This window comes from Bombina bombina, chromosome 2 (genome assembly GCF_027579735.1).
Source record: "Bombina bombina isolate aBomBom1 chromosome 2, aBomBom1.pri, whole genome shotgun sequence".
In the NCBI taxonomy this organism is placed as follows: domain Eukaryota; kingdom Metazoa; phylum Chordata; class Amphibia; order Anura; family Bombinatoridae; genus Bombina; species Bombina bombina.
Genome location: NC_069500.1, coordinates 248,148,221 through 248,170,394, shown reverse-complemented (window position 1 = coordinate 248,170,394; position 22,174 = coordinate 248,148,221). Strand labels below are relative to the sequence as shown.

Sequence of the window (22,174 nt, the reverse complement as noted above, 5' to 3'; positions counted from 1 at the left end):
GGTTATGGACAGAGTTCACACACTTAAATTGGCTAACTCTTTTATTTTAGATGCAGCTTTGCAATTAGCTAGATTAGCGGCGAAAAATTCAGGGTTTGCTATCGTGGCGCGCAGAGCGCTTTGGCTAAAGTCTTGGTCAGCGGATGTGTCATCCAAGACAAAATTGCTTAACATCCCTTTCAAAGGTAAAACTCTATTTGGACCAGAATTGAAAGAGATTATTTCAGACATCACTGGGGGAAAGGGCCACGCCCTTCCACAAGATAGGTCTTTCAAGGCTAAAAATAAGTCTAATTTTCGTTCCTTTCGCAATTTCAGGAACGGACCGGCCTCTAATTCTGCATCCTCTAAGCAAGAGGGTAAACCGATGCAAGGCTGGAACAAGGGTAAGCAGGCCAAGAAGCCTGCCGCTGCTAACAAAACAGCATGAAGGAGTAGCCCCCGATCCGGGACCGGATCTAGTGGGGGGCAGACTCTCTCTCTTTGCTCAGGCTTGGGCAAGAGATGTTCAGGATCCCTGGGCGCTAGAAATAGTTTCTCAGGGTTATCTCCTGGAATTCAAGGAACTACCCCCAAGGGGAAGGTTCCACATGTCTCACTTATCCTCAAACCAAATAAAGAGACAGGCATTCTTACATTGTGTAGAAGACCTGTTAAAGATGGGAGTGATACACCCAGTTCCAATAAAGGAACAAGGAATGGGATTTTATTCCAATCTGTTCGTAGTTCCCAAAAAAGAGGGAACTTTCAGACCAATTTTGGATTTGAAGATCCTAAACAAATTTCTCAGGGTACCATCGTTCAAGATGGAAACCATTCGAACGATTCTACCCACTATCCAGGAAAGTCAATTTATGACTACCGTGGATCTAAAGGATGCGTACCTACATATTCCTATCCACAAAGAACATCATCAGTTCCTAAGGTTCGCTTTTCTGGACAAGCATTACCAGTTTGTGGCCCTCCCATTCGGGTTAGCCACTGCTCCAAGGATTTTCACAAAGGTGCTAGGGTCCCTTCTAGCGGTTCTAAGACCGAGGGGCATTGCAGTAGTACCTTACTTGGACGACATTCTAATACAAGCGTCGTCCCTGTCAAAAGCAAAGGCTCATACAGACATAGTTCTAGCTTTTCTCAGATCACACGGATGGAAGGTGAACATAGAAAAAAGTTCTCTGTCTCCGTCGACAAGAGTTCCCTTCTTGGGAACAATAATAGATTCCTTAGAAATGAGGATTTTTCTGACAGAGGTCAGAAAATCAAAACTTCTAAGCTCTTGTCAAGTGCTTCATTCTGTTCCTCGTCCTTCCATAGCGCAGTGCATGGAAGTAGTAGGGTTGATGGTTGCAACAATGGACATAGTTCCTTTTGCACAAATTCATCTAAGACCATTACAACTGTGCATGCTCAAACAGTGGAATGGGGACTATACAGACTTGTCTCCAATGATTCAAGTAGATCAGAAGACCAGAGATTCACTCCGTTGGTGGCTGACCCTGGACCATCTGTCCCAGGGAATGAGCTTCCGCAGACCAGAGTGGGTCATTGTCACGACCGACGCCAGTCTAGTGGGCTGGGGCGCGGTCTGGGAATCCCTAAAAGCTCAGGGTCTATGGTCTCGGGAAGAGTCTCTTCTCCCGATAAACATTCTGGAACTCAGAGCGATATTCAATGCTCTCAGGGCTTGGCCTCAACTAGCAAAGGCCAGATTCATAAGGTTCCAATCAGACACCATGACGACCGTTGCATATATCAATCATCAGGGGGGAACAAGGAGTTCCCTGGCGATGAAAGAAGTGACCAAAATAATTCAATGGGCGGAGGATCACTCCTGCCACCTGTCTGCGATCCACATCCCAGGTGTGGAAAACTGGGAGGCGGATTTTCTGAGTCGTCAGACATTCCATCCGGGGGAGTGGGAACTCCATCCGGAGATCTTTGCCCAAATAACTCAATTATGGGGCATTCCAGACATGGATCTGATGGCGTCTCGTCAGAACTTCAAGGTTCCTTGCTACGGGTCCAGATCCAGGGATCCCAAGGCGACTCTAGTAGATGCACTAGTAGCACCTTGGACCTTCAACCTAGCTTATGTATTTCCACCGTTTCCTCTCATTCCCAGGCTGGTAGCCAGGATCAATCAGGAGAGGGCCTCGGTGATCTTGATAGCTCCTGCGTGGCCACGCAGGACTTGGTATGCAGACCTGGTGAATATGTCATCGGCTCCACCATGGAAGCTACCTTTGAGACAGGACCTTTTTGTTCAGGGTCCATTCGAACATCCAAATCTGGTCTCCCTCCAGCTGACGGCTTGGAGATTGAACGCTTGATTCTATCGAAGCGTGGGTTTTCAGATTCTGTGATAGATACTCTGGTTCAGGCCAGAAAACCGGTAACTAGAAAGATTTACCATAAAATATGGAAAAAATATATCTGTTGGTGTGAATCCAAAGGATTCCCATGGAATAAGATACAAATTCCTAAGATTCTCTCCTTTCTACAAGAAGGTTTGGAGAAAGGATTATCTGCAAGTTCTCTAAAGGGACAGATCTCTGCTTTATCTGTCTTACTACACAAAAGACTGGCAGCTGTGCCAGATGTTCAAGCATTTGTTCAGGCTCTGGTTAGGATCAAGCCTGTTTACAGACCTTTGACTCCCCCCTGGAGTCTAAATCTAGTTCTTTCAGTTCTTCAAGGGGTTTTGTTTGAACCTTTACATTCCATAGATATTAAGTTACTATCTTGGAAAGTTTTGTTTTTGGTTGCAATTTCTTCTGCTAGAAGAGTTTCAGAGTTATCTGCTCTGCAGTGTTCTCCGCCCTATCTGGTGTTCCATGCAGATAAGGTGGTTTTGCGTACTAAGCCTGGTTTTCTTCCTAAGGTTGTTTCTAACAAAAATATTAACCAGGAGATAGTTGTACCTTCTTTGTGTCCGAATCCAGTTTCAAAGAAGGAACGTTTGTTACACAATTTGGACGTAGTCCGTGCTCTAAAATTCTATTTAGAGGCTACAAAAGATTTCAGACAAACATCTTCCTTGTTTGTTGTTTATTCTGGTAAAAGGAGAGGTCAAAAAGCGACTTCTACCTCTCTTTCCTTTTGGCTTAAAAGCATCATCCGATTGGCTTATGAGACTGCCGGACGGCAGCCTCCTGAAAGAATCACAGCTCACTCCACTAGGGCTGTGGCTTCCACATGGGCCTTCAAGAACGAGGCTTCTGTTGACCAGATATGTAAGGCAGTGACTTGGTCTTCACTGCACACTTTTGCCAAATTTTACAAATTTGATACTTTTGCTTCTTCTGAGGCTATTTTTGGGAGAAAGGTTTTGCAAGCTGTGGTGCCTTCCGTTTAGGTAACCTGATTTGCTCCCTCCCTTCATCCGTGTCCTAAAGCTTTGGTATTGGTTCCCACAAGTAAGGATGACGCCGTGGACCGGACACACCAATGTTGGAGAAAACAGAATTTATGCTTACCTGATAAATTACTTTCTCCAACGGTGTGTCCGGTCCACGGCCCGCCCTGGTTTTTTAATCAGGTCTGATGAATTATTTTCTCTAACTACAGTCACCACGGTACCATATGGTTTCTCCTATATATATTTCCTCCTGTCCGTCGGTCGAATGACTGGGGTAGGCGGAGCCTAGGAGGGACTGTGTGGCCAGCTTTGCTGGGACTCTTTGCCATTTCCTGTTGGGGAGGAGAATGTCCCACAAGTAAGGATGACGCCGTGGACCGGACACACCGTTGGAGAAAGTAATTTATCAGGTAAGCATAAATTCTGTTTTTCTTCCTAAGGATGTTTCTAACAAAAATATTAATCAGGAAATTGTTGTTTTTTCCTTGTGTCCTAACCCCTCTTCTAAGAAGGAGCGTCTGTTACATAATTTGGACGTAGTCCGTGCCTTGAAGTTCTACTTGCAGGTGACTAAGGATTTTCGTCAAACATCTTCGTTATTTGTTGTTTTTTCTGGGAAACGTAGGGGTCAGAAAGCTACGGCTACCTCTCTTTCTTTCTTTTTGGCTGCAGAGTATCATCCGTGTTGCATATGAGACTGCTAGACATCAGCCTCCAGAACAAATTACGACTCATTCTACTAGGGCTGTGGCTTCCTCATGGGCATTTTAAAAATTATGCTTCTGTTGAACAGATTTGCAAGGCTGCAACTTGGTCGTCTCTTCACACTTTTTCCAAATTTTACAAATTTGATACTTTTGACTCGTCTGAGGCTGTTTTTGGGAGAAAGGTTCTTCAAGCAGTGGTGCCTTCCGTTTAGGTTCCTGTCTTGTCCCTCCCTTTCATCCGTGTCCTATAGCTTTGGTATTATATCCCATAAGTAAGGATGAAATCCGTGGACTCGTCATATCTTGTAAAAGAAAAGGAAATTTATACTTACCTGATAAATGTATTTATTTTACTATATGAGTCCATGGCCCACCATGTCAATTTTAAAACAGGTCTTTATTTTTTATTGAACTTCAGTCACCTCTGCTCCTTAGCTTTTCCTTTCTCTTCCTAACTTCGGTCGAATGACTGGGTTGGGGGGGAAGGGAGGAGCTATTTATGCAGCTCTGCTGTGGAGCTCTTTGCCTCCTACTGCTGACCAGGAGGCGATATCCCATAGGTAAGGATGAAATCTGTGGACTCGTCATATCGTAAAAGAAATAAATTTATCAGGTAAGCATAAATTTCCTTTTTTATTTATAATTTAACATATTAGTTCTCTTTTGAAAGAAGTCTTAGTCATTTTAGAGATTAAAGAATCTTAACCTTCTGATGATAAACCCTGTAATTGTTCAAATTCAGTACATAAAACTTTTGTCAATCTCCCTGAGATTTTTCCTATGCCTGATGCTTTCTTTGATATTGCTAAGGAGTGCTCTAAACCAGGTTCCTCTCTTAATCCTTCTACGAGGTTTTAAAAGCTATATCCTTTACCTTCTGCTAATCTAGAATTATGGGGAACAGTTTCCAAAGTCAACTGGACCATTTACACTCTAGGTAAACGTTTTAGACAGCACTTCTTTTAAAGATCCTTTAGACAGAAAATTAGAATCTTTTCTAAGAGCCTTTCTACATACTGGATATATTCTCAGGCCAGCTATTTCTATTGCTGACATAGCAACTGCTTCTTTTTACTGGTTAGCCAGTCTTGCACAGCAATTTTCTAATTACCTTGAAAATTCTAATGTTTTAAAATTACTCCATAGTGCAAATAATTTTATTTGTGATGCTGAATTTGATATTAGTCTTCAAGTCTGATATGGTGTCTAAATAAAGATGGTCTTTCTATAAAGGAAATAAGTTTATTTGGTCTGATTTAGATTCTATTTTTGATACTATTACTGGAGCTAAAGGAACTTTTCTTCCTCAAGACAGGAAGTCTAAAGGAAAAGCCAAAGCTTTAAATAGTTTTTGTTCCTTTGTCAGAATAAGTAGCAGAAAACACACTCCTCTGTCAGTTCCTCTGGTACACTCTGGAGACCTAATGCTAACTAGAATAAGTCTAAGCAGAGTAAGAAAAACATCTTTTTTTTTTTTTCTAAAACTGCAGAAGTTCTGTTAGGGGGCAGATTGAGCTTTTACAGGATTCCTTGGAACTTTTGACAGAAAGAACAAGGTCTCCCAGAGGAAGGTTCTTTCTATCTAATGTTCCAAGGAATCCTGTAAATGTTCAAGCTTTTCTTCAAACTCTCTGATCTGGAAGATATGGGAGTGATCCAGCTCCTTTTCTGGAACACGGGATGGGATTTTATTCAAATCTCTTAATTGTTCCAAAGAAGGGAAGGCACTTTCAGACCTGGATATAAATACTCTGAACAAGTTTTCAGGTTGGAAACTATCAGCAAGGTCAGTTTATATCACAATAGATTTAAAGGATGTTTACATTTAATGTTCCAATTCAGAGAACATTACCAGTTTCTGAGGTTTGCTTTTCTAAACAAGCTCTTTCAGTTTGTTGCTCCTTTTTTTTTTTGGTATGGCTACAGCTCCAAGAATATTTACCAATGTCCTGTTGCCCTTTTGTCTGTAATTAGAGCTCAGGGTATCACAGTATTTCCTTACCTAGACATATCTTGGTTCAAGCTCATTTTCCTTTAGCAGAATTTCATACCAACCAACTCCTTGTTTCTTCAAAAGCATTGTTGGTGGATCAATTCCCAAATAGTTCTTTGTTTACTCAGACATAGGTTACTTTCCTGGGTTTCCAGATAGACTTAGTGTCCATTAGTCTTTCTCTAACAGAGCTGAGATGTTTAGATTGGTGTCAGCTTGTCTAAACTTTGTCTCTTTCGTTTCTTTCTTTGGTTCTGTGTATGGAAGTACTAGGTCTCGTGATTGCAGCTTCAGATGCATTCCCATTTGTTTGATTTCACACGAGGCTCCTCAGCTTTGTATGTTGTGTCAATGGTGCAGGGATTATATTAAGCTGCATCCAAAAGATTTTTGAATTCCAGTACACATCAGCCGCTAACTTGGTGGCTGGATCATCAGTTTATTATTCAGGGGGCTTCTTTTGCTCATCCTACCTGGACTGTATTGACTACAGATGCACGTCTTTCAGGTTGGGGAGAGGTTTTTGGGGTCTTTGACCGCACAGGAGGTTTTGGATCCTTGGGAGGCGAGGTTGCCAATTAATATTTTGAAACTCTGGGCAATTTTCAGCACCCTTCAGGCTTGGCCGCTGTTGAAAAGGGAGTCTTATCTCAGTTTCCAGACATACAATGTCAAAGCAGTAGCTTATATCAACCATCAGGGGGAAACTTGCAGTTCCCTGGCTATGATGTTTTCTCAGATTCTTTCTTGGGCAGAAGTCAATATTTGTCTACTCTGCAATTCACATGCCAGGAGTGAACATTTATGAGGTAGACTTTCTCAGTCGTCAGTCTCTACATCCAGGGGAGTGGTCTCTTCACCAGGATGTGGTCTATCAGATTGTGGAACTTTAGGGTCTCCCAGAAATAGATCTGATGGCCTCTCGTTTGAACAGCAAACTTCTTAGGTACTTTCTAAAGTCCAGGGATCCGCAGGCAGCGTTAGTGGGTGCTCTTGTAGTTCCTTGGTCATTTCAGCCTAGTTATGTTTCCTCCTCTGGTTCTTCCCAGAGTGAGTTCCAAGATAAGGCTTTTTCCAGATAAGGGTTTATCTGCCAGTTCCCTGGAAGGGTAGATTTCAGCTCTTTCAGGTTTGTTCCACCAAAAGATTGCTAATCTTCCTGATCATTGTTTTGTTCAGGCTTTAGTTTATATTAAACCTGTTTTAAAGCCTATTTCTTTCATGTAATTAGCAAGAGTCCATGAGCTAGTGACGTATGGGATATACATTCCTACCAGGAGGGGCAAAGTTTCCCAAACCTCAAAATGCCTATAAATACACCCCTCACCACACCCACAATTCAGTTTTACAAACTTTGCCTCCTATGGAGGTGGTGAAGTAAGTTTGTGCTAGATTCTACGTTGATATGCGCTCCGCAGCAAGTTGGAGCCCGGTTTTCCTCTCAGCGTGCAGTGAATGTCAGAGGGATGTGAGGAGAGTATTGCCTATTTGAATGCAGTGATCTCCTTCTACGGGGTCTATTTCATAGGTTCTCTGTTATCGGTCGTAGAGATTCATCTCTTACCTCCCTTTTCAGATCGACGATATACTCTTATTTATATACCATTACCTCTGCTGATTTTCGTTTCAGTACTGGTTTGGCTTTCTACAAACATGTAGATGAGTGTCCTGGGGTAAGTAAATCTTATTTTCTGTGACACTCTAAGCTATGGTTGGGCACTTTATTTATAAAGTTCTAAATATATGTATTCAAACATTTATTTGCCTTGACTCAGAATGTTCAACATTCCTTATTTTCAGTCAGTTTCATATTTGGGATAATGCGTTTGAATCAATCATTTTTTCTTACCTTAAAAATTTGACTTTTTTTCCCTGTGGGCTGTTAGGCTCGCGGGGGCTGAAAATGCTTCATTTTATTGCGTCATTCTTGGCGCGGACTTTTTTGGCCCAAAAAATCTTTTCTGTTTCCGGCGTCATACGTGTCGCCGGAAGTTGCGTCATTTTTTGACGTCCTTTTGCGCCATAAATGTCGGCGTTCCGGATGTGGCGTCATTTTTGGCCGTCGCTTTTGTCTCCATATTATTTCAGTCTGATTTTTTCTTTGCTTCTGGTTACTAGAAGCTTGTTTATTGGCATTTTTTCCTCATTTAAGGAATTTGATCAATTTTGCTTTATATGTTGTTTTTTCTCTTACATATTGCAAGATGTCTCACGTTGCATCTGAGTCAGAAGATACTTCAGGAAAATCGCTGTCTAGTGCTGGAACTACCAAAGCTAAGTGTATCTGCTGTAAACTTTTGGTAGCTATTCCTCCGGCTGTTGTTTGTATTTATTGTCATGACAAACTTGTTAAAGCAGATATTTCCTTTAGTAATGTACCATTGCCTGTTGCAGTTCCCTCAACATCTAAGGTGCAGAATGTTCCTGATAACATAAGAGATTTTGTTTCTGAATCCATCAAGAAGGCTATGTCTGTTATTTCTCCTTCTAGTAAACATAAAAAATCTTTTAAAACTTCTCTCTCTACAGATGAATTTTTAAATGAACATCATCATTCTGATTCTGATGACTCTTCTGGTTCAGAGGATTCTGTCTCAGAGATTGATGCTGATAAATCTTCATATTTATTTAAAATGGAATTTATTCGTTCTTTACTTAAAGAAGTACTAATTGCTTTAGAAATAGAGGATTCTGGTCCTCTTGATACTAATTCTAAACGTTTAGATAAGGTGTTTAAATCTCCTGTGGTTATTCCAGAAGTTTTTCCTGTTCCTAATGCTATTTCTGAAGTAATTTCCAGAGAATGGGATAAATTGGGTAATTCATTTACTCCTTCTAAACGTTTTAAGCAATTATATCCTGTGCCGTCTGACAGATTAGAATTTTGGGACAAAATCCCTAAAGTTGATGGGGCTATTTCTACCCTTGCTAAACGTACTACTATTCCTACGTCAGATGGTACTTCGTTTAAAGATCCTTTAGATAGGAAAATTGAATCCTTTCTAAGAAAAGCTTATGTGTTCAGGTAATCTTCTTAGACCTGCTATATCTTTGGCTGATGTTGCTGCAGCTTCAACTTTTTGGTTGGAGACTTTAGCACAACAAGTAACAGATCATGATTCTCATAATATTATTATTCTTCTTCAGCATGCTAATAATTTTATCTGTGATGCCATTTTTGATATTATCAGAGTTGATGTCAGGTTTATGTCTCTAGCTATTTTAGCTAGAAGAGCTTTATGGCTTAAAACTTGGAATGCTGATATGGCTTCTAAATCAACTCTACTTTCCATTTCTTTCCAGGGTAACAAATTATTTGGTTCTCAGTTGGATTCCATTATCTCAACTGTTACTGGTGGGAAAGGAACTTTTTTACCACAGGATAAAAAAATCTAAGGGTAAAAACAGGGCTAATAATCGTTTTCGTTCCTTTCGTTTCAACAAAGAACAAAAGCCTGATCCTTCATCCTCAGGAGCAGTTTCAGTTTGGAAACCATCTCCAGTCTGGAATAAATCCAAGCCTTCTAGAAAGGCAAAGCCTGCTTCTAAGTCCTCATGAAGGTGCGGCCCTCATTCCAGCTCAGCTGGTAGGGGGCAGGTTACGTTTTTTCAAAGAAATTTGGATCAATTCTGTTCACAATCTTTGGATTCAGAACATTGTTTCAGAAGGGTACAGAATTGGTTTCAAGATGAGACCTCCTGCAAAGAGATTTTTTCTTTCCCGTGTCCCAGTAAATCCAGTGAAAGCTCAAGCATTTCTGAATTGTGTTTCAGATCTAGAGTTGGCTGGAGTAATTATGCCAGTTCCAGTTCTGGAACAGGGGATGGGGTTTTATTCAAATCTCTTCATTGTACCAAAGAAGGAGAATTCCTTCAGACCAGTTCTGGATCTAAAAATATTGAATCGTTATGTAAGGATACCAACGTTCAAAATGGTAACTGTAAGGACTATCTTGCCTTTTGTTCAGCAAGGGCATTATATGTCCACAATAGATTTACAGGATGCTTATCTGCATATTCCGATTCATCCAGATCATTATCAGTTCCTGAGATTCTCTTTTCTGGACAAGCATTACCAGTTTGTGGCTCTGCCGTTTGGCCTAGCTACAGCTCCAAGAATTTTTACAAAAGTTCTCGGTGCCCTTCTGTCTGTAATCAGAGAACAGGGTATTGTGGTATTTCCTTATTTGGACGATATCTTGGTACTTGCTCAGTCTTTACATTTAGCAGAATCTCATACGAATCGACTTGTGTTGTTTCTTCAAGATCATGGTTGGAGGATCAATTTACCAAAAAGTTCATTGATTCCTCAGACAAGGGTAACTTTTCTGGGTTTCCAGATAGATTCAGTGTCCATGACTCTGTCTTTAACAGACAAGAGACGTCTAAAATTGTTTTCAGCTTGTCGAAACCTTCAGTCACAATCATTCCCTTCGGTAGCCTTATGCATGGAAATTCTAGGTCTAATGACTGCTGCATCGGACGCGATCCCCTTTGCTCGTTTTCACATGCGACCTCTTCAGCTCTGTATGCTGAATCAATGGTGCAGGGATTACACAAAGATATCTCAATTAATATCTTTAAAACCGATTGTACGACACTCTCTAACGTGGTGGACAGATCACCATCGTTTAATTCAGGGGGCTTCTTTTGTGCTTCCGACCTGGACTGTAATTTCAACAGATGCAAGTCTCACAGGTTGGGGAGCTGTGTAGGGATCTCTGACGGCACAAGGAGTTTGGGAATCTCAGGAGGTGAGATTACCGATCAATATTTTGGAACTCCGTGCAATTTTCAGAGCTCTTCAGTCTTGGCCTCTTCTGAAGAGAGAATCGTTCATTTGTTTTCAGACAGACAATGTCACAACTGTGGCATACATCAATCATCAAGGAGGGACTCACAGTCCTCTGGCTATGAAAGAAGTATCTCGAATTCTGGTTTGGGCGGAATCCAGCTCCTGTCTAATCTCTGCGGTTCATATCCCAGGTATAGACAATTGGGAAGCGGATTATCTCAGTCGCCAAACGTTGCATCCGGGCGAATGGTCTCTTCACCCAGAGGTATTTCTTCAGATTGTTCAAATATGGGAGCTTCCAGAAATAGATCTGATGGCGTCTCATCTAAACAAGAAACTTCCCAGGTATCTGTCCAGATCCCGGGATCCTCAGGCGGAAGCAGTGGATGCATTATCACTTCCTTGGAAGTATCATCCTGCTTATATCTTTCCGCCTCTAGTTCTTCTTCCAAGAGTAATCTCCAAGATTCTGAAGGAATGCTCGTTTGTTCTGCTGGTAGCTCTGGCATGGCCTCACAGGTTTTGGTATGCGGATCTTGTCCGGATGGCCTCTTGCCATCCGTGGACTCTTCCGCTACGACCAGACCTTCTGTCGCAAGGTCCTTTTTTCCATCAGGATCTCAAATCCTTAAATTTAAAGGTATGGAGATTGAACGCTTGATTCTTAGTCAAAGAGGTTTCTCTGACTCTGTGATTAATACTATGTTACAGGCTCGTAAATCTGTATCCAGAGAGATATATTATAGAGTCTGGAAGACTTATATTTCTTGGTGTCTTTCTCATCATTTTTCTTGGCATTCTTTTAGAAATCCAAGAATTTTACAGTTTCTTCAGGATGGTTTAGATAAAGGTTTGTCCGCAAGTTCCTTGAAAGGACAAATCTCTGCTCTTTCTGTTCTTTTTCACAGAAAGATTGCTAATCTTCCTGATATTCATTGTTTTGTACAAGCTTTGGTTCGTATAAAACCTGTCATTAAGTCAATTTCTCCTCCTTGGAGTTTGAATTTGGTTCTAGGGGCTCTTCAAGCTCCTCCGTTTGAACCTATGCATTCATTGGACATTATATTACTTTCTTGGAAAGTTTTGTTCCTTTTGGCAATCTCTTCAGCCAGAAGAGTTTCTGAATTATCTGCTCTTTCTTGTGAGTCTCCTTTTCTGATTTTTCATCAGGATAAGGCAGTGTTGCGAACTTCTTTTGAATTTTTACCTAAAGTTGTGAATTCCAACAACATTAGTAGAGAAATTGTGGTTCCTTCATTATGTCCTAATCCTAAGAATTCTAAGGAGAAATCGTTACATTCTTTGGATGTTGTTAGAGCTTTGAAATATTATGTTGAAGCTACTAAGTCTTTCCGAAAGACTTCTAGTTTATTTGTTATCTTTTACGGTTCTAGAAAAAGCCAGAAAGCTTCTGCCATTTCTTTGGCATCTTGGTTGAAATCTTTAATTCATCTTGCCTATGTTGAGTCGGGTAAAACTCCGCCTCAAAGGATTACAGCTCATTCTACTAGGTCAGTTTCTACTTCCTGGGCGTTTAGGAATGAAGCTTCGATTGATCAGATTTGCAAAGCAGCAACTTGGTCCTCTTTGCATACTTTTACTAAATTCTACCATTTTGATGTATTTTCTTCTTCTGAAGCAGTTTTTGGTAGAAAAGTACTTCAGGCAGCGGTTTCAGTTTGAATCTTCTGCTTATGTTTTTCATTAAACTTTATTTTGGGTGTGGATTATTTTCAGCAGGAATTGGCTGTCTTTATTTTATCCCTCCCTCTCTAGTGACTCTTGCGTGGAAAGATCCACATCTTGGGTAATCATTATCCCATACGTCACTAGCTCATGGACTCTTGCTAATTACATGAAAGAAAACATAATTTATGTAAGAACTTACCTGATAAATTCATTTCTTTCATATTAGCAAGAGTCCATGTGGCCCACCCTTTTTTGTGGTGGTTATGATTTTTGTATAAAGCACAATTATTCCAATTCCTTATTTTATATGCTTTCGCACTTTTTTATCACCCCACTTCTTGGCTATTCGTTAAACTGAATTGTGGGTGTGGTGAGGGGTGTATTTATAGGCATTTTGAGGTTTGGGAAACTTTGCCCCTCCTGGTAGGAATGTATATCCCATACGTCACTAGCTCATGGACTCTTGCTAATATGAAAGAAATGAATTTATCAGGTAAGTTCTTACATAAATTATGTTTTCTCCTCCATGGAATCATAACCTTGTCTTAAGAGTTTTGCAGACTCCTCCGTTTGAACCTATGCTTAAATTGGAGTTACTGAATTGTCTGCTCTTTCTTGTGAGCCTCCTTATTTGACTTTTCATCAAGATAAGGCTGTTACGGACATAATCTAATTTTTTCCCCCAGGTTATTTCTTCAGACAACATTGGTAGATAAATTGTTCCTTTGTATCCTAATCCTAAGAATGCTTCTGAAAGATCTGTGCATTATCTGGATGTTGTTAGGGCTTTGACATAATATGTTGATGCTACTAAGGATTTTAGACAAACTTCTAGTTAATTAGTTTTTTTTCTTCTGTTAAGTGTGATCAGTCCACGGGTCATCATTACTTCTGGGATATTAACTCCTCCCCAACAGGAAGTGCAAGAGGATTCACCCAGCAGAGCTGCATATAGCTCCTCCCCTCTACGTCACTCCCAGTCATTCTCTTGCACCCAGCAACTAGATAGGTCGTGTGAGAGGACTATGGTGATTATACTTAGTTTTATATCTTCAATCAAAAGTTTGTTATTTTAAAATAGCACCGGAGTGTGTTATTACCTCTCTGGCAGAGTTTGAGGAAGAATCTACCAGAGTTTTGCTATGATTTTAGCCGGAGTAGTTAAGATCATATTGCTGTTCTCGGCCATCTGAGGAGTGAGGTAAACTTCAGATCAGGGGACAGCGGGCAGATGAATCTGCATAGAGGTATGTAGCAGTTTTTATTTTCTGACAATGGAATTGATGAGAAAATCCTGCCATACCGATATAATGTCATGTATGTACACTTTACACTTCAGTATTCTGGGAGAATGGTACTTCACTAGAATTACACTGTAAGAAAGACATAAAGCTGTTTAATAACTAGAGATTATGTTTAACGTTTTTGCTGGAATGTAAAATCGTTTTCATTTGCTGAGGTACTGAGTGAATAAATGTTTGGGCACCATTTTTCCACTTGGCAGTTGCTTAAATCTGTTTTTTCTGTCAGTTTCTGTTCTCCCTCACTGCTGTGTGTGTGGGGGAGGGGCGCTTTTACTATGCATCAAATATTTCAGTCAGCAACTCATTGTATTCCCTGCATGATCTGGTTCATCTCTACAGAGCTCAGGGGTCTTCAAAACTTATTTTGAGGGAGGTAATTTCTCTCAGCAGAGCTGTGAGAATTATAGTTTGACTGAAATAAAAACTTTTATTCTGTAATTTGTTTCCTGCTTTCAGAAATTGTTATCTTTGCTAATGGGATTAAACCTTTGCTAAAGTTGTGTTGTTTACAAGGATTGAGGCTATAACTGTTTCAATTTATTAATTTTTAACTGTCATAGATCTTCTGTGCTTCTTAAAGGCACAGTACGTTTTAATATTATTCTATTTGAATTGTATTTCCAAGTTGCAAGTTTATTTGCTAGTGTGTTAAACATGTCTGATTCAGAAGATGATACCTGTGTCATTTGTTGCAATGCCAAAGTGGAGCCCAATAGAAATTTATGTACTAACTGTATTGATGCTATTTTAAATAAAAATCAATCTGTACAAATTGAACAAATTTCACCAAACAACGAGGGGAGAGTTATGCCGACTAACTCGCCTCACGTGTCAGTACCTACATCTCCCGCTCAGAGGGAGGTGCGTGATATTGTAGCGCCGAGTACAGCTGGGCGGCCATTACAAATCACATTACAGGATATGGCTACTGTTATGACTGAAGTTTTGGCTAAATTACCAGAACTAAAAGGTAAGCGTGATCACTCTGGGGTGAGAACAGAGTGCGCTGATAATATTAGGGCCATGTCAGACACTGCGTCACAGGTGGCAGAACATGAGGACGGAGAACTTCATTCTGTGGGTGACGGTTCTGATCCAAACAGACTGGATTCAGATATTTCAAATTTTAAATTTAAACTGGAAAACCTCCGTGTATTACTAGGGGAGGTGTTAGCGGCTCTGAATGATTGTAACACAGTTACAATACCAGAGAAAATGTGTAGGTTGGATAAATATTTTGCGGTACCGACGAGTACTGAGGTTTTTCCTATACCTAAGAGATTTACTGAAATTGTTACTAAGGAGTGGGATAGACCCGGTGTGCCGTTCTCACCCCCTCCGATATTTAGAAAAATGTTTCCAATAGACGCCACCACAAGGGACTTATGGCAAACGGTCCCTAAGGTGGAGGGAGCAGTTTCTACTTTAGCTAAGCGTACCACTATCCCGGTGGAGGATAGCTGTGCTTTTTCAGATCCAATGGATAAAAAGTTAGAGGGTTACCTTAAGAAAATGTTTGTTCAACAAGGTTTTATATTGCAACCCCTTGCATGCATTGCGCCGATCACGGCTGCAGCGGCATTCTGGATTGAGTCTCTGGAAGAGAACATTGGTTCAGCTACTCTGGACGACATTACGGACAGGCTTAGAGTCCTTAAACTAGCTAATTCATTCATTTCGGAGGCCGTAGTACATCTTACTAAACTTACGGCGAAGAATTCAGGATTCGCCATTCAGGCACGCAGGGCGCTGTGGCTAAAATCCTGGTCAGCTGATGTTACTTCTAAGTCTAAATTGCTTAATATACCTTTCAAAGGGCAGACCTTATTCGGGCCCGGGTTGAAAGAGATTATCGCTGACATTACAGGAGGTAAAGGCCATGCCCTGCCTCAGGACAAAGCCAAAGCCAAGACTAGACAGTCTAGTTTTCGTTCCTTTCGTAATTTCAAAGCAGGAGCAGCATCAACTTCCTCTGCACCAAAACAGGAAGGAGCTGTTGCTCGCTACAGACAAGGCTGGAAACCTAACCAGTCCTGGAACAAGGGCAAGCAGACTAGGAAACCTGCTGCTGCCCCCAAAACAGCATGAATTGAGGGCCCCCGATCCGGGATCGGATCTAGTGGGGGGCAGACTTTCTCTCTTCGCCCAGGCTTGGGCAAGAGATGTTCAGGATCCCTGGGCGCTAGAGATAATATCTCAGGGATACCTTCTGGACTTCAAATACTCTCCTCCAAGAGAGAGATTTCATCTGTCAAGATTGTCAACAATCCAGACAAAGAAAGAGGCTTTTCTACGCTGCGTACAAGAGCTCTTGTTAATGGGAGTAATCCATCCAGTTCCACGATCGGAACAGGGACAGGGGTTTTACTCAAATCTGTTTGTGGTTCCCAAAAAAGAGGGAACTTTCAGACCAATCCTGGACTTAAAGATCCTAAACAAATTCCTAAGAGTTCCATCGTTCAAGATGGAGACTATTCGGACAATTTTACCTATGATCCAAGAGGGTCAGTACATGACCACTGTAGATTTAAAAGATGCTTACCTGCACATACCGATTCACAAAGATCATTACCGGTACCTAAGGTTTGCCTTCCTAGACAGGCATTACCAGTTTGTGGCTCTTCCATTCGGATTGGCTACAGCGCCAAGAATCTTCACAAAGGTTCTGGGTGCTCTTCTGGCGGTACTAAGACCGCGGGGAATCTCGGTAGCTCCATACCTAGACGACATTCTGATACAAGCTTCAAGCTTTCAAACTGCCAAATCTCATACAGAGTTAGTGCTGGCATTTCTAAGGTCACATGGATGGAAGGTGAACGAAAAGAAAAGTTCACTCGTTCCACTCACAAGAGTTCCCTTCCTGGGGACTCTTATAGATTCTGTAGAAATGAAGATTTACCTGACAGAGGACAGGCTATCAAGACTTCAAAGTGCTTGCCGCACTCTTCATTCCATTCAACACCCGTCAGTGGCTCAATGTATGGAGGTAATCGGCTTAATGGTAGCGGCAATGGACATAGTACCCTTTGCACGCTTACACCTCAGACCACTGCAACTGTGCATGCTAGGTCAGTGGAATGGGGATTACTCAGACTTATCCCCTTCTCTGAATCTGGATCAAGAGACCAGAAATTCTCTTCTATGGTGGCTTTCTCGGCCACACCTGTCCAGGGGGATGCCATTCAGCAGACCAGACTGGACAATTGTAACAACAGACGCCAGCCTTCTAGGTTGGGGTGCCGTCTGGAATTCCCTGAAGGCTCAGGGACTATGGAGTCAGGAGGAGAGTCTCCTGCCAATAAACATTCTGGAATTGAGAGCAGTTCTCAATGCCCTCCTGGCTTGGCCCCAGTTGACAACTCGGGGGTTCATCAGGTTTCAGTCGGACAACATCACGACTGTAGCTTACATCAACCATCAGGGAGGGACAAGAAGCTCCCTAGCTATGATGGAAGTATCAAAGATAATTCGCTGGGCAGAGTCTCACTCTTGCCACCTGTTAGCAATCCACATCCCGGGAGTGGAGAACTGGGAGGCGGATTTCTTAAGTCGTCAGACTTTTCATTCCGGGGGAGTGGGAACTTCATCCGGAGGTCTTTGCCCAAATACTTCGACGTTGGGGCAAACCAGAGATAGATCTCATGGCGTCTCGACAGAACGCCAAGCTTCCTCGTTACGGGTCCAGATCCAGGGATCCAGGAGCAGTCCTGATAGATGCTCTGACAGCACCTTGGGACTTCAGGATGGCTTACGTGTTTCCACCCTTCCCGTTGCTTCCTCGATTGATAGCCAGAATCAAACAAGAGAGAGCATCAGTGATTCTAATAGCACCTGCGTGGCCACGCAGGACTTGGTATGCAGACCTGGTGGACATGTCATCCTGTCCGCCTTGGTCTCTACCTCTGAAACAGGACCTTCTGATACAGGGTCCCTTCAAACATCAAAATCTAACTTCTCTGAAGCTGACTGCTTGGAAATTGAACGCTTAATTTTATCAAGACGTGGGTTTTCTGAGTCAGTTATTAGTACCTTAATACAGACTAGGAAACCTGTTACCAGAAAGATTTACCATAAGATATGGCGTAAATACCTACATTGGTGTGAATCCAAAGGTTACTCTTGGAGTAAGGTTAGGATTCCTAGGATATTGTCTTTTCTACAAGAAGGTTTAGAAAAGGGTTTATCTGCTAGTTCATTAAAGGGACAGATCTCAGCTCTGTCCATTCTGTTACACAAACGTCTGTCAGAAGTTCCTGACGTCCAGGCTTTTTGTCAGGCTTTGGCCAGGATTAAGCCTGTGTTTAAAACTGTTGCTCCACCATGGAGTTTAAACCTTGTTCTTAATGTTTTACAGGGCGTTCCGTTTGAACCCCTTCATTCCATTGATATAAAGTTGTTATCTTGGAAAGTTCTATTTTTAATGGCTATTTCCTCGGCTCGAAGAGTCTCTGAATTATCAGCCTTACATTGTGATTCTCCTTATTTGATTTTTCATTCGGATAAGGTAGTCCTGCGTACTAAACCTGGGTTCTTACCTAAGGTAGTTACTAACAGGAATATCAATCAAGAGATTGTTGTTCCTTCTTTATGCCCAAATCCTTCTTCAAAGAAGGAACGTCTACTGCACAACCTGGATGTAGTCCGGGCTCTAAAATTTTACTTGCAGGCAACTAAGGAATTCCGACAAACGTCTTCTCTGTTTGTCATTTACTCTGGGCAGAGGAGAGGTCAAAAAGCTTCCGCTACCTCTCTTTCTTTTTGGCTTCGTAGCATAATTCGTTTAGCTTATGAGACTGCTGGACAGCAGCCCCCTGAAAGAATTACAGCTCATTCTACTAGAGCTGTGGCTTCCACTTGGGCCTTCAAGAATGAGGCCTCTGTTGAACAGATTTGCAAGGCTGCAACTTGGTCTTCGCTTCATACTTTTTCCAAATTTTACAAATTTGACACCTTTGCTTCATCGGAGGCTATTTTTGGGAGAAAGGTTCTTCAGGCAGTGGTTCCTTCTGTATAAAGAGTCTGCCTATCCCTCCCGTCATCCGTGTACTTTTGCTTTGGTATTGGTATCCCAGAAGTAATGATGACCCGTGGACTGATCACACTTAACAGAAGAAAACATAATTTATGCTTACCTGATAAATTCCTTTCTTCTGTAGTGTGATCAGTCCACGGCCCGCCCTGTTTTTAAGGCAGGTAAATATTTTTTAATTTATACTCCAGTCACCACTTCACCCTTGGCTTTTCCTTTCTCGTTGGTCCTTGGTCGAATGACTGGGAGTGACGTAGAGGGGAGGAGCTATATGCAGCTCTGCTGGGTGAATCCTCTTGCACTTCCTGTTGGGGAGGAGTTAATATCCCAGAAGTAATGATGACCCGTGGACTGATCACACTACAGAAGAAAGGAATTTATCAGGTAAGCATAAATTATGTTTTTCTGGGCCTAGGAAAAGTCAGAAGGCCTCTATTTCTTTAGCCTCTTGGTTAAAACTTTTGATTCACAGAGCTTATTTGGAGGCAGGTCAGCCTCCACTGCAGCAGATTAATTCTCATTCTACTAAGTCTGTTGCAACTTCTTGGGCTTTTAAGAATGAGTCTTCAGTTTGATCAAATTTGCAAGGCAGCTACTTGATCTTCTTTGCATACTTTTTCTAAATTCTACCATTTTTGATGTTTTTGCTTCATCTGAAGCAGCCTTTGGTAGTAAGGTTCTTCAGGCAGTAGTCTGTTTGATGGGCATGTCTGTTTTTAAGTGCAGAAAAAAAAAAATCTTTTGTGGTTTTTAAATCCCTTTTATGTAATTACTCGTAGACTCCACAGCTTGGGTATTAGTTCCCATGAGTAATGGATTGTGGACTTACACCACCTGTATGAAAGAATACATAATTTATGCTTATTTGATTCATTTCTTTCATGGTGGTGAGAGTCCATGAGTCCCCCACACTTTGTTTTTTTGGGGTTCAATTTTTTTTCCTGCTCCTTTTTTTTGGCTCTTATTCATTTTTCTTTCCTCGCTTGCTTGACTATATGTTAGACTGAGATATATGTGGGAGGGGTTTTATAGAGCTCTTGGGGTTTGGGAATTTTCCTCCTAGTGGTAGAGAGTAATTTCCCTGAGTAATGGACCATGGACTCTCACCACCTTGAAAGAAATGAATTTATCAGGCAAGCATACATTATGTTCTATTGTTGATGAAGGGTAAAATGTGGTGGCTGCTAATTGAAAGTTAATTTTTGCTTAAATACTTTTTCGTTAGACCACATTTATTATTATATACTTTTATTTTTTTATCTATTAAGGTAGCTAACTTTTCAACAATGGAAGAGGATATTGTTGAACCTGATGTGAACTCAAAGTCATGGGAAGAGATTATTCCTTCTGATCAAAGACGACGAATGGAGGAAGAGGAAAGGCAAAAGGAGCTGCAAGAAATCTATTTGTTGCCAAGAATGCGAAAATGTGCAAAACAGGTGAGAATTATATTTGCATTTACACTGTCCATATTCTCATCATAACAATACTGGATTTTCCATAAGATTGTATAGAAAGTGTTTAAGTATGTAAATGATTATAATTAACCTTGTATATTGTTATTCCTCTGTTCTAGGCAAATTTTAATGGAAGTGAAGGTAGACGCAGTAGAAATAGAAGATATTCTGGATCTGATAGTGATTCATTGTCTGATCGAAAACGACCAAAAAAACGAGGTCGACCAAGAACCATACCAAGAGAGAATATTAAAGGCTTTAGTGATGCTGAGATTCGAAGGTTAGTTTTTCAGTTCAGTAGCCTTACTATACAAAAAAATAGAAATTACAGTAATTAGTGATAGTATGATTTTAAGTTTGTCCCCTTGTAGCAATGCAGAGTACTGCCAGAGCACTATCACCCTAGCAATGGTGCCTCTGTTGTTGTGACCTTGGTTGATTACCTTTTTCTTTCCAATTGACAGAGAGAGTCCATGAATCCATTCTAATTACTAGTGGGAATTCAACTCCTGGCCAACAGAAAGAGGCAAAGAACACTCCAGCAGAGCTGTTAAGTGTCACTCCCATTACCCATAATCCCACAGTTTCATTTATAGGGCTGCAACAACTAATCGGTAAGTTGAATAAAAAAATAGTTGTCTCATTATCAATTAGGTGGTCAGCGATTAGTTGGTCAGTTGCACAGCACCAGCTGCTTTAATCTGATTATCTACTGCAACTAAGATTGTGCAAAAAAAATTGAATTTATTTTTTTAATCTTTTTTTCTATCCGATTAATCAGACATTAATCATCTGATTAATCGGATAGAAAAAAAATAAATAAATAAAATGTTTGCATGTTACATTTTTTTTTTTTTTTCTATCCGATAATTAATTGCAGGAGTTCATCGGATTGAAGCAGCTGGTGCTGTGCAATTAACCAACTAATAGCTGACCACCTAATTGATAATGAGATTCTTTGACAACTATTTTTATGATCAATCTTACCGATTAGTTGTTGCAGCCCTATTCATTTGCTTTTGTCTAATATACCCTCTTTTGATCTTTGGAGGGATTTGAAATTTTTTATGGCGCAGTTATTCTGAGCTCCTGATAATTGCTGCTCGGGTTATGGCCGTTGGTGCTCATTCCGTTATGCCTATAAGATTTTATTTCCTCCTATGTTAATCGGAAACACTTCACGCAGGTTCACTAAGGCCTAAAAATAGTGTTTGAGTGATTATACTTAGATCCTTACCCGGAAGAGACCGCCATTGTGGCGGATGCAATAGCACAGCCTTGTCAAGTATGCTATGGAAGTTAATATTTATTAAGGTTGTATGGTCTTTTTCTGTTTTAGAGCCATTTGTGTTGAGCTTTACTCATTGTTTTGTTATACTGCTCCTCCGTTTGCATAGTTGGTGAGGTCCGCTGACGGAGTATAATTTACTGCACCATTTTGGATTTTCACTGCAACGAGCAGAGTGAGGAGTGTTAAGAATGATAATTAGCTGAGCCTCCTTCCAACCAATTTAGCACTGATAATGTGTATGTGTGCTTTTGGGGACTTGGGGGCTTAGTTGTTTATTTAGAGAAACATATGTCCCTGAATTTTAATTTTCAGGACGTATTCTCCTGATATATATATAATTAAAACACAGAAGAAAATGTGAATCAGATTACATGTATGCAAAAGGAGGTACCCTGTGCCCACAGTCTCTGAGATGGTCTGACCCCCTATTACTGTATATAGTGACACTGTTTAACCCACCAGTACTGTATATAGTGAGTCAGTGACACAGTCTGTAATATGCCGGTGAGATGGCTGGCCTGACCCTACCCGCCCCAGTACTTAATACAGTG

At 41.0% G+C, this 22,174-nt stretch overlaps 1 protein-coding gene across 1 annotated transcript in view; it reads left to right on the top strand.

The window, feature by feature from the left end:
* Nucleotides 1-22,174, top strand: part of CHD1 (chromodomain helicase DNA binding protein 1) — a gene marked incomplete in the record, with an annotated part of 628,386 nt that overhangs the window by 458,932 nt on the left and 147,280 nt on the right. Inside the window, 2 exon segments of the mRNA XM_053701514.1 lie at nt 20,144-20,314; nt 20,452-20,612. Coding sequence (XP_053557489.1) covers nt 20,144-20,314; nt 20,452-20,612 — 332 coding nt within the window.